Below are 15,738 nucleotides of genomic sequence, written 5' to 3' on the forward strand. Positions count from 1 at the left end.
CATCTACTTTTATATTTGTTACACACCCACACTACATTCTTTTATTTTTGTTAAGCGATTATCTCCTAAAGAGAATTCAATAATAAGGAAATGGTATCTGTTTCATGTCTCTGGTGCTCTTCCTGCCTTGGCTCTTCCTCGATTCTGTCAGCAGTGTTTCCTCCTGCCTGCAGACAGGCTCCCATCTGGTGCTGGTCTGCTGGTAAGGAACTTTGCCAACTTCTGTGTGTCTAAAACGTCTTTAATTTCACCTTCATTTTTGAAAGATAATTTTGCTGGACATGGGATTCTAGATTGGCTGGTTTTTCTTCTAGTTCCTGGGGAATGATATTCCACTACCTTCTCACCTGTACTGTTCATCTTGGGAGTCTGCCATCATCTCAGAACACAGCCCCAGACCTGTCTGGGCCCTCTTATGTATGGGCCCTGACACTCAGCTCAGTGCTAGCATGCTGAAGGAAAGCGAAGTAGGGGTGGTGGGGTGAGGAGAGCCACAAAACGCAACGTGCCACCCAAATACCACTGGAGACACCGAGTTTTGGTGGCCAGGCTGCGGAGCAGTGGGCAGCTACATTCCAGGAGCAGGTTGGGGTTTCGGGCCTCAGATTCACCCTGCTGGCCTGACAGGGTTACCAGGCCAGTCCTGGTGGCTTGTTCCAGCAAAGTCCAGCCTGGCCCCACATGTCCTCCTAACCTTAGTGGGCAGCCCTGGCCATATATTGCAGCTGCCAGGACCACAGATGGTGTCATTGTCTCTCCTCATGAACCAGGAGCACCCTACACCCGAGTACCACAGAGTGGGAGCCACACCATAGCCTTTGGCCTGCAGCAATCTGTTTATGGCAGGAGCTGCCCTGAGATAACTGTGTTCAGGGCTATATTGCTGATGCTCTCTCTGCCTGTGGCAGATGGACCCAGCCTGCAAGGGCTATTAAGCTCATGTTAATTCATAAGCACCGTACTGCTTAGGCAAGACTTGGGGTTTCTCTTTCACCCCCACCACTGGCTCCTTGCTACTACTCATCCTCAGTGGCCAAGGCTGTGCCACAGCTGCAGAATGGAGGGCCATACCTGCCTGTTGTTCCTGGGCAGACACTGGGGGGGCCACGTGTCCTGTACCCCACTGTCTGCAACACTCTGGTCTGGCCTGAAGGTTGTTGTCAGCAGCCCCACAGAGCGGAGCCCCTGTGGCTCAGGAGGCTGGGAACTATCACCCCAGGTATCATTCTGTGCTTCTGCAGTTTCCTTACAAATGTGGCCCTGCGTGTGGCTGTCTGAGAACAGGGAGCAGGCAGCTCTTGTCTGCCCAGAAGAGGCCTCAGGAGGGATAGCATGGGCCTGCAGCACATAAGGAGGAGTTCCAGAGCAGAGCCTACAGGTGTGGGAGCCCAGCACATGGCCACACATGGGCGGACACATCATGTAACGGGGTGCCCTTCATGGAGGAGGTGTACAGAGCAGTCCCTGGACCTATGCTCAAGCTGCTTGGGTGTTGGGCTCTGGTGCAGGGAGGCCACCTTCTCTACCCATCTGGCCAAGGCTGCTGCAGTGACCAGGCCACAGTGGGACTGGCTCTCTCCAGCTCCAAGAGACCCGGCCCCCAGTGGGGCTCATCCTCACCTCCCACCCCGGTGGGCAGAGAGGTGTCTCTGTGTTAGTGTGTCCTGCAGGAGGGCACCCACCTGGGACAGGCACAGATATGGCCAGGCTTCTAGGCCACAAGGTGGATGCCATCTGGGCCCAGAGTTCCTGCCCCTCAGGCCGCGCTTTGTCTCTGCAGAGGTGTCCTGGCCCCATATGCCGTGCCCTCGGAGCTCCTGCTGGTGGAGGAGATCCCAAGGAACCAGATGGGGAAGATCAACAAGAGGGACCTTGTCAGGCAGTTCTACCCGCACAGCCAGGGAGCGCCAGAGGCCAGGCACCCGTGAGCCAGCATCTGCTTTAAACCAAAACCCCCAAATTGGGTGGAACAGACTCCAGCCTGATGGAATGAGATCACAGCCAGAGGCCTCTTCTGCCCTGTCCTTGTGGCCACACCCACACTCTTGCCTGGTCAGTTCCCTGGAGGATCCAGGTATCACCCACAGGTGCACATCTCCAAAGGAAATTCAGTAAAGCTTCACAGAGAAAAAACGCCTGTGCTGTACTGTGCTGTCTACCCAGGGCCTGCGTGGGGGCCGGCCGTGCTCCAGCTACAAACAATGCACTCGTCTGCACACATGTGCACGCCACAGAGCACAGGGTCTCCCACTGTCTAGGATGCTCATGTCACTGTTCCAGGTGGCCTGCGACCCCCTATAGAGCCTCCTGATTGAACCCTGACCGTTCTGAGGAGCCCACCTGGAGGACAGTCCTGGGTGTCCAGGGGAAGGCTTTGGGTGTGCCATCATCTCTTCTGTCCTCCCTGGGACCTCCCTGTGTGGCCCTAGGACAGTCCACATCACAAGAATGGCATCACTGTGCCCCAGGGAGTCTGGCAGAGGCTCACTTAGGTCTTCAGGGCCAAGCTGACCGCTGTGGGGACAAAGCTCAGGCCCCCAGAGGGTCAGGGAAGCTGAGTGTCTGGACCCTCTGCCGAGCAGCTGGGTGCAATCACAGCCCCCACAAAGGGAATGTTATAGACCACGGGCCCACGAACTTCTGGGATAGGCCAGGCGGTCAATATTTCGGTCTCTGTGGCCACATGGTCCCTGTCGCAGCTGCTTACCTCCACTGTTGTAGCGTGGATCCCAGTGTTCTCTTGTAGAGTCCAAATCCTCTTGGTAGCCAGAGGCTGACCACCAATGGCCCTGCCACTGCTTCACCTTGACCCTTGACCCTTAACTCCCCCACCCCCTCCATACTGCTTCCTCTACACACCCCTGTACTCCCCCAACCCCTCCTTTCAGTCTTCATCTAAATGCTATGTTCTCCTTCCCAGGTACCCCCCACAGCACCCCTTCTACTCCCGCCCTAGACAGGCCCAGGTACTCCACCTTCCCAGGCACAGTCACACAGACCTGTGAAGAGCAAGTGACGTGTCAGTGTTCCCACCTCCTGCTCTTGGCTCTGTTGGTTCAGAAGCATCAGCCCCCTGTGTCCACTCAGAGCAGAGAATCCAGAGGCTTCTGGAGACCAGGGTGGCTCCTCTGCTCCAAACTGGTGGGAAACGACACAGCACAGCAGGCATCTCGCCTTGACTTTTCCAGAATGCTCTGTCCCCAAAATGTGTGTCTGAAAGAGCAGTAAATTGTGGGAGCTGTAGGAGCCACCCCAGCCCGTGCAGGGGCACAGTGCCTTGTTGAGAGGCTGTAGCTGGTGAGGGAGGTAAGGCTGGGACCACTCCCCACCCCAGCGCTGCATGTGGCCTGTGTCCCCAAGGCCTGACCCTGGGTGTGGCATTTGCTCAGAGGAACATCCAGCTTCAAGCTCCCTCCTGCCTGAGGTCTGGACACGAAAGCCCATCATCCACCTACCAGGCAGGCCACCCTCAAGTGGCACAGGCGCTGTGCCCACAGCTGGCTCCTCTCAAGGGCAGCCCTCCCCACCATGGTGGACACCAGGCCCCCCACTGTCCTGTGTCTGCCCCTGTGGTAACCAGGGAACCGCATAACCACATGCTGCTGAGAGAAGTCAGATTCAACACTGCAGGATCTTAGCCCAGTCCCAGTGACTTGACACTGTATCTGTCTTGGTACTGAAATTTTTGATTCCTAAAAATGTTTATGTAATTATTTGCTTTATCCTATAATCTATATCCAATATTTTCAAAAAATAACAGTCATCTTCAACTAACAGACTATAGAAGGATATTGATTTGTCCTTGGAACAGGTCCTTCTAAGGACACAGAACACTGTGCCCCACTTGTTAATTCAACATGATTAAGGGTCATGAGGCTTCCAGAAAGTTCCCCTAGCTGAAAATGCCCCCCTCCCCCCATACACACACCTGGGGCAGCCCCGCCCATCCCACATTCAGCTCCCACTGTGAAGCCAGGAGCAGGCGCCCTGGGAGCTGAGCTGTGACAGCCTAATTGACAGCATCTGCCTCCAACCCCTGGGAGGGGCTGGGCTGGGTCTGAACTTGTTGGAAGGCAGTTGGCATACCCAGGGTTCCTGGCGGGGGCTGATGCGCACACAGGCCGCTGCCTCCGCAGAGGGAAGGCCAGCCTGGCCTCCAGGGTCCCTCAGGACCCCGAGTGGATGGGACACACCTGGCTCGGCCAGTCCCGGAGTCCCACCATGTCCCTCCTTGTGGACGTATACTCATTAGCGGCCAGGGGGAAGCTCAGATGCCCATGTCCGTCCAGCATTTGCGTGTGCGGACATGGAGGCCAGCCAAGGTAAGAGACCCCTGAGGGGAGACAGGCTTAAAGCAGCCACAGAAATGTGGGGGCCAGTACCTCCCAGCACTCAGGCCCCTGCCCTCTCTGCCTGGGCTCCCCTATTCTGTGATTTGAGGCTGACACGTCCTCTGGGCTCTTAGGCTTCTGACCAAGGACTAGGAGCTTTTCTTCCTCAGAAGCTGAGTCTGGGAGCTGGTGACCCTGCATAGTCTCCCACCTAGGAGCTCCCCCACTCTCCTGGCTTCCCAAAGGAGGCCACAGCAGCGTGTCAGGGCAGGACATAGAGTTCCAACAGCTGGGGTCAGCGTAGCCAGGCCACCAGCACCCACTGCCCAGGCACCAGGCACTCCCGTGTCCACCCAGTCTCAGCCATGGCTCAAATCTTCCTCATTGCCACACTGGCCCTGCTGCCACACCTATGGCATGAGGTTGCCGGAGGACAGGAGTGCACCCTGGCCTGCAGCAAGCCCACAGCCACTGTGTTCACTCCAGATCCTCTGTGTGTTCCCTCTGGGGAAACATGGGCCTCGCCCTGCCACCTTCACACTTGGGACCTAAAAATGTTCCCTCCTGGACCAGGCTTCCCTCTGGAACATTTCTCTCGAGCCCCCCCAGAGCAGGGGCAAGAGCAGGAAATCTCACAGGCGCAGACACCCAGCTGAGAGCAGAACTCCGCAGTGCTGGGCCCCAGAACCGGCTCAGATGCACCTCGTGTCCTGGGGTGAGTCCCGACACCCTGAGGGCCAGGGGAGTGGACTCTCCAGGTGTGTCCATAAGCTGAGCCGTCTGCCACCCTGGTCTCCAGCCAACACAGGTGGGGCTGGGACCCACTGGCAACGAGGGCCATGAGAACCAAGTCACGGCGCTAAGCCTGGAGTTCTGTTTGTGAAGGGGATTCTGGAGACAGTCCCTGCTCCGGTCCATTGGAAGACAAAATGAGACAGTCATGCGGAAAATGGCAGCTCAGTGCCCATTTCAGATGAGAGAACTGTAAAAACAGATACAGTACCGCTGACTTTAAGCAACAATGAGGAAGATACTGCCTACAGGCGCTCATACCACACACACATCCCTGCCTACATGCGTGTGCTCACAGACATACCTGTGCTCACACACATGCCCTGTGACACCCCCCGTTTTGAGGTTGAACGGGACAGGATTATAAAGCAGTTTTCCCATGTCCCTGGAATCACCTTAAACTCTGAAATCTAACTCTTTTTCTGTTTTATGTTGAGTTTTTACATGAAAAAAATTTAAAGACAGATTCCAGCACTTAACGGGAGTTTTGGAAACCAGCTCAGTTCTTAAAATGGTCCTGTGCTGTGACCTCCCTCTGGGCACCCCTGGGCACCTGCACCACCCCTGCCACACCCGCCTCCTCCTGCTGCTGTTTCCCTCCTGGGCCTGCTCTGTGCCCACCTTACCTTCCAGCTGCTGGATGGAACTATGGCAGGGTTCCTCAGAGGACCCCTTCCCCATTACCTCCCAACCCCCCTCGGCCCCCAATCCCCTCATCTCCCCACAGTCCCCCTGCCCCACCTGGCACATTCAGCCCATGTCCCCCGTCCCTGTGTCCTCAGTGGTTGCAGTGGGGCCTGTCTCCACATGTGGACTCTGCCTCTCTGGTCAATTGCTCAAGGTCACCTTTGTCATTGTGGGCCTATGTGCACTGTTATGGCTCTCGGTGCCTCTTCTAGAATATTCCTCAGCCAGAGCAGCCCACGCTTCATTAGGACCCCTGCGCCCTACCTCGGGCCCTCTGGGGCCGGCTGTCCCTTTCCGCTGGGCTGTGAGCAGCAGTCAGAGCAGCCCTTTATCCTGCCTGCAGGAGTCAAGTGTATCCTTTGTTAAAACATCAAGGATGCAGTAAATTCTTAGCTCACCAAATAGATCAATATCAAATTATCATGTCCCACATTCATAACTCTTACGCTCGCAACAATGGGGGGACGGGGTCACTGGAGAATAAATAGCAGCGGAGGCACTTCGTGATCCATCACTGCAGACAGCCGCGGGCGTCCTGCGCGGCCCTGACACGGCCATTAATAAAGCTGGGAGATGGATGGCTGCGGGAGGGGCCGCACCACCTGCCTGCCCCGGAGCCGTCTGAGCTCCACCGCAAGGTGGGGCGGGGTCCCAACCACCTGAATACAAGGGACAGGAGAGTGGGAGGTCCCACTCCAAACCCCAATTCACTCACATACCTGATGGGACCAGCTGCCCTCCTGGCCATGAGGGCTTGCGGGTGGGCACCTCGAGAGGAGTGCTCTCAGCCCATTTTACAGATGAGGAAACAAGGCCGGTGAGGTGAGCAACTGGCCCAGGGCCCTGGGAAGAGAAAGGTTGGGGTGCAACCCGTGCTGTTTGGGCCCAAAGCCTTGGTCTTCTACCTTCAGCAGCTCTGTCCAAGGGGTGTGGTCAGACACAGGAATAACTAACCCAGCCCCGGGCTGACCATATCAGAGCGCGTGGGCGCTGGAGGGCCCCCCGAAGGAAGCAGCCTTTGAGCTGGGCTTGGCAGGTGGGCTTGGGCAGCCCTGGAAGGAGGGGCGGCGGGCAGCATGGCCCAGGGCGCAGACCCGGGTGAAGCCAGCAGGCCCCTGGGGTTATTCCGCAGGTTGGAACCTGGGAGAAGAGGCTGGACAGGACATCGGGGACGGAGCTGGCCGCCGCGTGGGGCAGCAGCGTGCCGCAGACGGGCTTGGCCCCAGCCTGACCCTTCGCCTCATGAAGTAACATATTCACAGGCCCAGTCTCAGGGACGATGTGGACAACTTGGGGGGCCCTCACTGGTGGTCCCAGCATCTAAGGGCAGCGGGGGGACCCACGGGGACCGGGCAGAGGTGGGAAGCTGTGTTGCAGCTTCCACAGCTCCCGACCAGCTCCAGGTGAGCTGCCTATCTGGGAAGACTGGACCAGGCCACCCCAGGTTCGCATGCAGGCTTCCAGGCATGACCTGCCTACGTGGGAATATGCTGTCGGGCGCAGCACATCGACACGTTCCTTCACGTGGTGGCCCTTGCCCCCCGCAGGGTCTCTCCACCCGGCAGCCCCTCTCATCATCAGCTTGCAGTGCACGTTGCCTGTTGACAGTCTGATCATATATACACAGCCATTCAATTACTCTGTAATGGCTACGGGCCATTAAGCCAACAATCTACTTCATTCCAGCCTGCCAGCCCTTTCCCCACCACCGAGCAATAAAACCATTAAGACAACGGCAACAAGCAGGCGCATCCTTAATGCATCAGCGCCACTCCCATTAGCAGTGCCAGGACTGGGAAGAGCCACTCCTTAGAAAGAAGGGGGGACACTGCACCAGCCGGATTGGCTGCCTTTGCACACATGCACAAACATGTATATAGACGTGGACACATGCAGATGTGTACATGTCTCATATGTGTGTACATGTACACACATGCATGCCTTTGCACACATACATACACTGGGATTCAGAATTCTAGGTATACATACATGTATATGAATACACGTGTGCATGCTACATGCATATGCATACAGGTATACATGTGCACAGCCATGAGCACGCATACACATGTGTACACATTCACAGACATATATAACCACACATGCATACACAAACATGCACAAACACATAAATGTCCGTAGACAACATAGATCTGAGCTCTGAAGCCACCCACCAGGTGACAGCTGCCCTTGGGCCCCTGGCGGCCAGTGACAGCCAGAACAGGCTCAAGGAGAGCCTGGGGACATGCTGGGAGCTGGCCCATTTTTTCCAAAGAGGCCCTGCCGTGCAGATGCCCTCCAGCACACGTGAGACTCCAAACTCACCTCCATGCCAACACAGACGAACAGACTTGTAGCTTCTGCCAGTGTGCTGGGTGGAATGGAACCTCTTTTCATTTTATTTCCATAATTACTAGTTAAAAGGAATCATTTGAACATGTTTGTTGGCCATTTGCATTTCTTATTCTGTGAATTGCCTGTTCATGTTCTTTGCCCATTTCCTATTGGCTGTTGGTAATTTTTTTGATTATGAATCGGTTATGTGGCTTGTCTTTTACTTCGTTTAATGATATCTACAATATGCATAATTTTTAAATTTTCATGAACTCAAATGCATTAATATTTTTTACTATTTGAGTGTTCCTTGCCTATAAAAGCCTTTCCTCCAAGCTCGTAAATATATTTTTCCATATGTTCTTCTAAAAGTTACAAAGCTTTGCTTTTCTCATTTGAGCCCTTCATTCACTGGAAATTTATTTTCCTGCATGTGTGGTATGAAGAGCCCGGAGTTTTCCAACCTGGAATAACAAGCGTTTCCAGTTGTGGAAGCTTCCGTCTCTCCCAGCTGAACCGCACGTGGCCTCTGTCCTCTGTCAGTCATCCCCGCGCTCTGCCTGCACCTCCTGTCCTGTTCTTGCTCTTTTCTGAGCTGCCAATGCTCCCGGCTTACCTCCTAAATCTCCATGTTTGTTAGAACAAGATGCCCATTCCCATCTCCTTTCTCAAAACAGCCTTGGCTCTTGTTGGCCCTTAGCTCTTCCATCTGGATTTTAAGAGTAACTTAGAGTTCCTTTTCAAAAAACCTCATTGGAAATTTCAGTGGAGGTGACTGAATTTATGGCTTGATCTGGCCAGACTTGATGTCTTTGCAAACTGCCTCCTCCAGCCCACGAATGTGACCCAGCTCTGCCACGTTCTTTGTAATAACCGTGCACATCCTCTGAGAGGGCGAGTCCCAGGGGCTTTATACTTTTTGTTGGAAACCTGAAGGGGACTTTTTATTTTATTTTTAATCAGTTATTGAAATGGTGTGTGTGTGTTGATTTCCAGCCTGCAGCCTTGCTGAATTTGTTTGTGAATGTCTTGTGGGTTATCGACACCTGCCCATTAGCACAGTTCTCTCTCCTTTACAATTCTTAGCCTCCCTATTTCTTTCTTTCCTCTGCTTACTGCGTGGCTGAAATCTCCAGTAAAATAAAAACTAGGTCAACTCACGTATTGCTGCCCCTACTTGCTAAGATGTTTTGTGAATGAGTGCGAAATTTTATTGAATTTTGTTCTAATCTATGAAATTGACCATCCTCTCCGTCTTTAATCTGTTAATGTGGACGATTTTCTGACATTACACTGCTGCTCCTGGGGTAAACCCTACTTGATCACAATGTGGAGGGAGTGCTGAATTAGACTCTGTTTAATGTGATTATTGATCCAGCACCAAGGTCTCTCATCTACAATTCCAAAATCAAAACTCTGAAAACCAAACTTTTTTGTTTTGAGTTTTGTTTTTTTGTTTGTGGTAAACTCATTTGACAGATACTACGGACTAAATATTTGTGTCCCCTGAAAATTCATATGTTGAGACCTAACCCCCAATGTGATGGTATTAGGGGGCAGGTACTTTGGACAATTAGGTCAAGAGGATGGGGCCACCACAATGGAACTAGTGCCCCTGTGAAGGGACTCGGAGAGCTCCCTGCCCCTCCCGCCCTGTGAGCAGAGCAGGAAGCCCTCTGCAGACGTCAGGTTTGCTGGAGTCCGCATCCTGGACTTCCAGCTTCCAGAGCTGTGAGAAATCAGTGTTTCTTGTTGATAAGCCACCCGGTCATTTTGTCCTAGCAGCCTGAAAGGAGTAAGATGGCAGATAAACCTGAGCAGAAGGGACATGAAGGCTATGTCAGTATCTGTGCATTGGTCGCAGATCCTGAGGGAATAACACTCTACTGTATGTGGCAAACTCACCTCTCAAACATCTCAAAAATTCTGAATTCCAGCACCCTCCTCGCCCAGGGACTTATATGCAGGATTTTAAGATTCTGAAGGGTGTCAAATGGCCCCGGAGAGCATCCAGGCCTGCTATCTTTTCATTTGTCTATTTAACTTCCTCTTTTGTTTGCTAATCCTCACTGTGTTTCTTTTTTTTTTTTAAAGAATCTTTTTTTTTTTTAAGGTATGATTTCAGAGAGAGGAAGGGAGAGGGAGAGAGAGAAACATCAATGATGAGAGAGTCATTAATCGGCTGCCTCCTGCAGCCCCCAACTGGGGATCGACCCCACAACCCGGGCATGTGCCCTGACCGGGAGTCGAACCCCGATCGCCTGGATCCTAGGTCGATGCTCAGCCGCTGAGCCACGCCCAGCCGGTCCTCACCGTGTTTCTTTTGTTTCATCAGCTTCCCGTCACCATTCTTCCTCTCGTGGTGGCTTCGGTGGGACCCTCCCTCGCTGGCTCTGCCTGGCTTGTCCTTATAAATACATCCCAGGTCCTTAGGCACCACCAGTCCCAAACACTCGGTCATTTCCACTTTGACTTAATCTCAGAATCCGGGACCACATTTTCAATCCACTATTTTCTCCTGCTCTCCGTGTAATTCCTCAAGATCACCGGCTGTGTGACTCCAGGTCTCCCCTGCAGCTGGTTTTTGTTTCAGAGCCGAGAGGGTGAAAAGAACCTGTTGGATTAAATTTGTTAATTTGGTTATCTCGGCGTTCTGTGCCGCGGCGCTCGGCCTGCCTGCCCCTCATCATGAGACAGGTTCAAATCTCTCCCACGTCCAGCAGTCCGTTTTTCCTTGCCATTCTGTCAGTCTTTCCTTTATATATTTCAACATATGTTCTTTGGCCCATATTAAACTTAATTATTATATTTTTGGTGGATGTTATTTAGCATCTCTCTTTCCCCCGTTTATGGTTTTTCCTTAACATGTCTGAGCCCTGGCCAGTGTGGCTCAGCTGGTGAGAGCATCGTCCCGTGAACCAAAGGGTATCGGGTTCAATCCCCAGCCCGGGTCAGAGGGTGTGTGGGAGGCAGCCAGCCGATCGATGTTTCTCACATCAATGTCTCTCTCCCTCTCCCTCTCTCTCTCTCCTCCTCCCTCCTCTCTAAAAATCAATGAAAAATGTCCTCAGGTGAGAATTAAAAAAGAAAAGTTATATTTGTCTGAGGTTAATATTGCTGTCCCCGGGGGCTGGCATGTCAGTGGCCGCCTTCGCAGTCCTTCATCAGCACCTCGGTGCGCTGTGCGTTGGTGTCCCGTGAGCGGCGTGGCCAGATCCGATGCAACCTTCACTGTGACTGCCGAAGCAGCGAGGCTTATTTCTGCAATCTTATTGTGCATCTTCTGCCTGCCACCTTTGGGATTTTTTCTTTGTTGTTTTTGCCTTTTGTTGTGTGAGTAACCTCCTCAGCTTTTTTCTCTTTGATGATTAGGAAATTATAAATTACATTTCTGTTCTTTGAGAACCCTTAAAAATTTTAAATACGTACTCTAAAGCCCATAGTTCTCCTTCCAGCCAGGTGTATAGTTAGGTGGTGCCTGGGGCCAGGACCCGGCTGTAGCAGGCTGCGACCTTCCTCTAAATACCTGCCCCTTTATCATCTTGGTAGTTCTTTAGAGTTTCAATTTTGTGTTTGGTTTTGGACACAAAAATTAATAGGCTCTGTTTTTACAGTCCATCGTTAAGTTTACTGACATTTTATCAACTTCTTGGCTCAACGGATTTCATTGTAATAAAGAATGCTCTGTAATAGTTCTTTTCAAAGTGCCTGAGTGGGAACTCGCTTAACCTTTGTATACCTGGGTCTTTATTTTCCCCTCACTCTTGAATGACAGGCAGTCTGGCACGAGATGTGAGCCCTTTGCTCTGCCCCTCTGCTTCTTGGCATCTTGGCCTTCGTAGCTTTCAAGTTCATTGGTCTTTTCCGTCTGGCGCCCTTAAGGTTTTCTTGTCCTTGACCCAACAGGTTGTCTACACAGGTGGAAACTCTGCCTCGCTCAAATGAGCAGCTCTGGTTCCCGTGTTCTCCCCAGCACGGTTCCTGGCCTCCCCTGTCACCTGAGTGTCGTCTGGCTGAAGAGGTTGTTGCCCTCTAGATAGAAATTCACAGCTGAAGTGCACTTGGCCCTGCTGGGGCCGCGCCTTCTGTGAATGCAGCTGGGGAAACTCCCCCTCCAGCAGCCAGGCCGCTCTGGGTCCACACTGCCCTTGGAGTCACTAAACAGCCTTGGAGTGTGTAGATGTCAGCCAGGCTGGACCTTCAGCACCCCCTCTACCATGTCACGTCTCAAGAAGCCTCAGTATTTATTTAACCCTGTTAGTGCCATTTCCATCTTGTTGGAATGGGCTAGTGTGATGCGCTCTGTAGAGATTTTTTTTTAACCCTCACCTGAAGATATGTTTCCATTGCTTTTCAGAGAGAGTGAGAGAGAGAGAGAAACATCGATGTGAGAGAGACACATCGATTGGTTGCCTCCTGCATGCGCCCCGACCTGGGGCCGGGAATCAAGCCTGCAACCGAGGTGCCCTTGACCAGAATCGAACCTGGGACCATTCAGTCCATGGATGTCTGCTGGCCCCAGCTGGCCACCCTGCCCCTGGGCTGGGAAAACAAAACACCTGAGGGGGTGAGAAGGGGTGCCCTGAATGAAATCTGGGTCCTCTCTGGATTGGGGAGGGTGCTGGGGGTGAACAAGAGAGCCTGGGGCAGGGACAGGGGCAGAGCAGGTCTAAAAAAAAATCATTGGGACTCAGAGGACCGCTGACTGGCAGCAGGGAGGAGCCAGGAGGCGAGTGCTGGCTCTGAGGGGCAGAGGGTGGAGACGGGAGTCTGGACGGGCCAGGCTTCCAGCTCAGCAGCCTGGATGGAGGTACAGGAGGAGGAGTGGGCGGGACAGAGAGGAGGGGAAGGGGGCGGCTCGAGCTTGCACAGGCTGAACGTGAACTGCCAGAGGGCGTTGGGCACAGCCTGGACAGCCACTAGACACTTCCGAGGGAGGGGACATGGGGGAAAGGAGGTGTCTGCTCCCAACACTCAGGAGAGAGGGGGAGCATCAGGACCAAGGAGAAGGCTGAAAGGTGCTGGCTTTCTCCAGAGGCGAGGAGGCTGTTAGCCAGGCTGCTCAGTGGGGCTCGGCTGCCTTTGCCCAGCATCCGAATTGGCCAGGCCTGCAGCCCTGGCCACCAGGGAAGGCTTCTGGGCCACCCACCGGCTCTCGCACCGACCTGGGCATAGCCTCTCCAGCTCTTTCTGCCAGGTTCATCTGTCTGGAGGAGAAAGGCCAACAGGGAGGGCTCGTAGCCTCTGACTTCCATGTACCCCATACCTTCCTCCTGGGCCCTGTCACTGGAGAGGAAAACACAGCAGCCCCACGGATCCCCTGCCCCTGGGTGAATAGCCCACCTTCCAGGAGTGGCCCCAGAATGGAGGGTGAGATTAAATGCAGCAACCACGTCGTCAGACTAAATTGATTCCATTACAGCAATTGATTTCATCGGAATGGTCATTAATGTGATTTATATGGCTGTTTGGGATTCTTTGCTCCCAAATCTGTCACCGGTCCACTTGATATTGATTGAAAGACAATGGAGCTGGTGCCCAGTGGAGCAGGCTGGGGGTGGGTGGGGGCTGCACTGCCTGTGCTGATTTAGGGACCCCCACACCCCTTCTGGTGCTCTCCCCACTCTGCACCACATACCCCCTGCAGTCTACACCTCCCCTCCCTGCCACCCCCCTCCACCTCCTCCCTTGGCCGCCACTCCTCTGATTGAGGAGGTGCCAACATGCAGCTGTGCTGGCGGCTTCTCCAGGCTGCGTGGGAAGAACAGTGAGGTAGGAGAGGGGACCCACGCCCTGCAAGCCCCAGGCAGCCCACAGTGCCAAGGGGCAGCCCCTGGCCTCTCCTCCCCTCCTCCAGGCCTGGAAGGACCAGTCACCAAGTGTCCTTATTTGCCTGGGGCCCATCCCACCAGCTTCCTTCCAACAGGGACCCCTCCCAGCCCGGGCTGTGTGCCAAAGGCCCTGTGGGATGACGTGTGTTGTGACAATGCAGGAAACAAACTCACTGAAGCCACTCCAAGGAACTGAAAGCTGCCAGGGCCCCAGTAGCTTTGGGAGTGGAGCCCCCCCCACCCCCAGTCCCTGAGGAACATCCTCTCCACGCCTGCTGTGTGTGTGAGGCCAGGCCGGGGCAGTTACTGCCAGGGCCCCAGGCATAGGCAGCCAGGGAGTGAAGTCACTGGTGATGGAGGCCCAGCCTGGTGTGCACACCTAAGGGGCCTCTCACACCGCCTTTGTGTCGTGTGTGGTCCCCCCCCCGCCCCCCGCTTCTTCCAACAGCTCATCTGGGGCTTGTGCACTCCTTCCTGCCCTCCACACCCTCCTGCCCACCTCAGAGGGCAGCCACCCACACCAGCCCCTCTCCTGGGCCCTCAGCACCCTGAGGCTCTGCATATGAAGGTCAGGGGCCTGCACCCCTGCCCCGGGGTCTTGGGTGCATGGTGGCCCCAGCCTTGGCCCTGGCCTTGGTGAGGGTTTTTCCAACAAAACCAGGTCTCTGGGGGGCAGCTGTTATGATTTACAACTTGCTTTAAAATTCAACCTTCTGAGCCTGGCCACCATTCTCTGACCTGCCCTCTACCTGGCCCTATCTCAACCCTGTATCACTGTGGCCAGGCCTACTCCCCTGAACCTCACTGGTCCTCCAGCCCTCTTCGCCAAGGCCAGGTCTGGGCTGACCTGGTTCAGCCCACAACAATGCCATTTGGCAGAGGCCATGACCCCCAGAGCCCCTGCTGGCCTGGTTTGCCCCCAGATGTCCCAGCACATTCGTGCCAGTCATGGGAAGGAGACTGGCTGGCTACAAGGTGAGACCTCAGGCAAACTGCCCCCACCTGGCCAGAGCCTTTGGAGGGGCCAGCAGCCCAAGGCCCTCTCTGGAGTGGATGTGTGCAGGAGTCTGTGCTGACCCTGTGGCCAACAGCCCCTTGACCCCACTTGGGAAAACAAGAGTCCATATGGGTGGGGGGCTACACCCTAGGAGGGACAGGGGGTGCAGGGTCACACAGGAGGCTGCATTTCCAGAGTGTGTAGGGTACAGATGTGTCCAGGGTTGGGGCGAGTAGGGCCCATCACCCCTCCCCGCTGCTCCCTAAGCCCAGAGTCAGGGACCAGCTCAGGCCCAGCGAGAGGGAGGACCAGGCTGCCGCCTGCTTCCACTCCAGCCCATCATCCCTGCCACCTCTGCCTGGCTTCCCTGGAGCCACACTGCTCTCTGCTGGTGCCAGCAAGCATGGCGGGAGCCACTAGACCGGGCCCTCCCCTTGCCCTGCCTTTCCACCCTGGCTGAGCCCCTCCCCAGTACTGGGGCCAAGTCTGGCTGGGGCTGATTACACCTGAAAGACACAGGAAAACCTGGCCCCTGGTCAGATTCTCTATCTCCGTGTCAGGGTTGCTGGGCAGGCGACTATTCAGCTGTACAGAACCCCAGTCCCAGCAAATGGGGGCCTGGAGGGAGTTAAGGATACAGCTTGCTGCCCAGGGTCCTTCTGGCCCAGCTCCCTGTAGAACCAGGACCAAGGGTCACATTGCATCAGAGGCTGTTGGCTCCTCAGTCCACAGAGCCCTGCAGCTTCTATCTGCTGTCTGTCCGTCC

At 54.5% G+C, this 15,738-nt stretch overlaps 1 protein-coding gene across 3 annotated transcripts in view; it reads left to right on the forward strand.

Moving 5' to 3' along the window:
* ACSF3 (acyl-CoA synthetase family member 3) overlaps window positions 1–2,182 on the forward strand; it is a 67,310-nt gene extending 65,128 nt beyond the window's left edge. For 2 of the 3 annotated variants that reach the window (XM_081119977.1, XM_081119978.1), the window contains one exon: window positions 1,781–2,182. In XM_081119977.1, coding sequence (XP_080976103.1) covers window positions 1,781–1,928 — 148 coding nt within the window. In that variant the 3' untranslated portion in view covers window positions 1,929–2,182. The remainder of the gene's footprint in view (window positions 1–1,780) is intronic. The other variant, XM_081119976.1, reaches the window with a different exon arrangement.
* Window positions 2,183–15,738: the final 13,556 nt, after the last annotated feature.

The sequence above is a fragment of the Miniopterus schreibersii genome, assembly GCF_964146895.1.
Source record: "Miniopterus schreibersii genome assembly, chromosome: 18".
Lineage (NCBI taxonomy): Eukaryota > Metazoa > Chordata > Mammalia > Chiroptera > Miniopteridae > Miniopterus > Miniopterus schreibersii.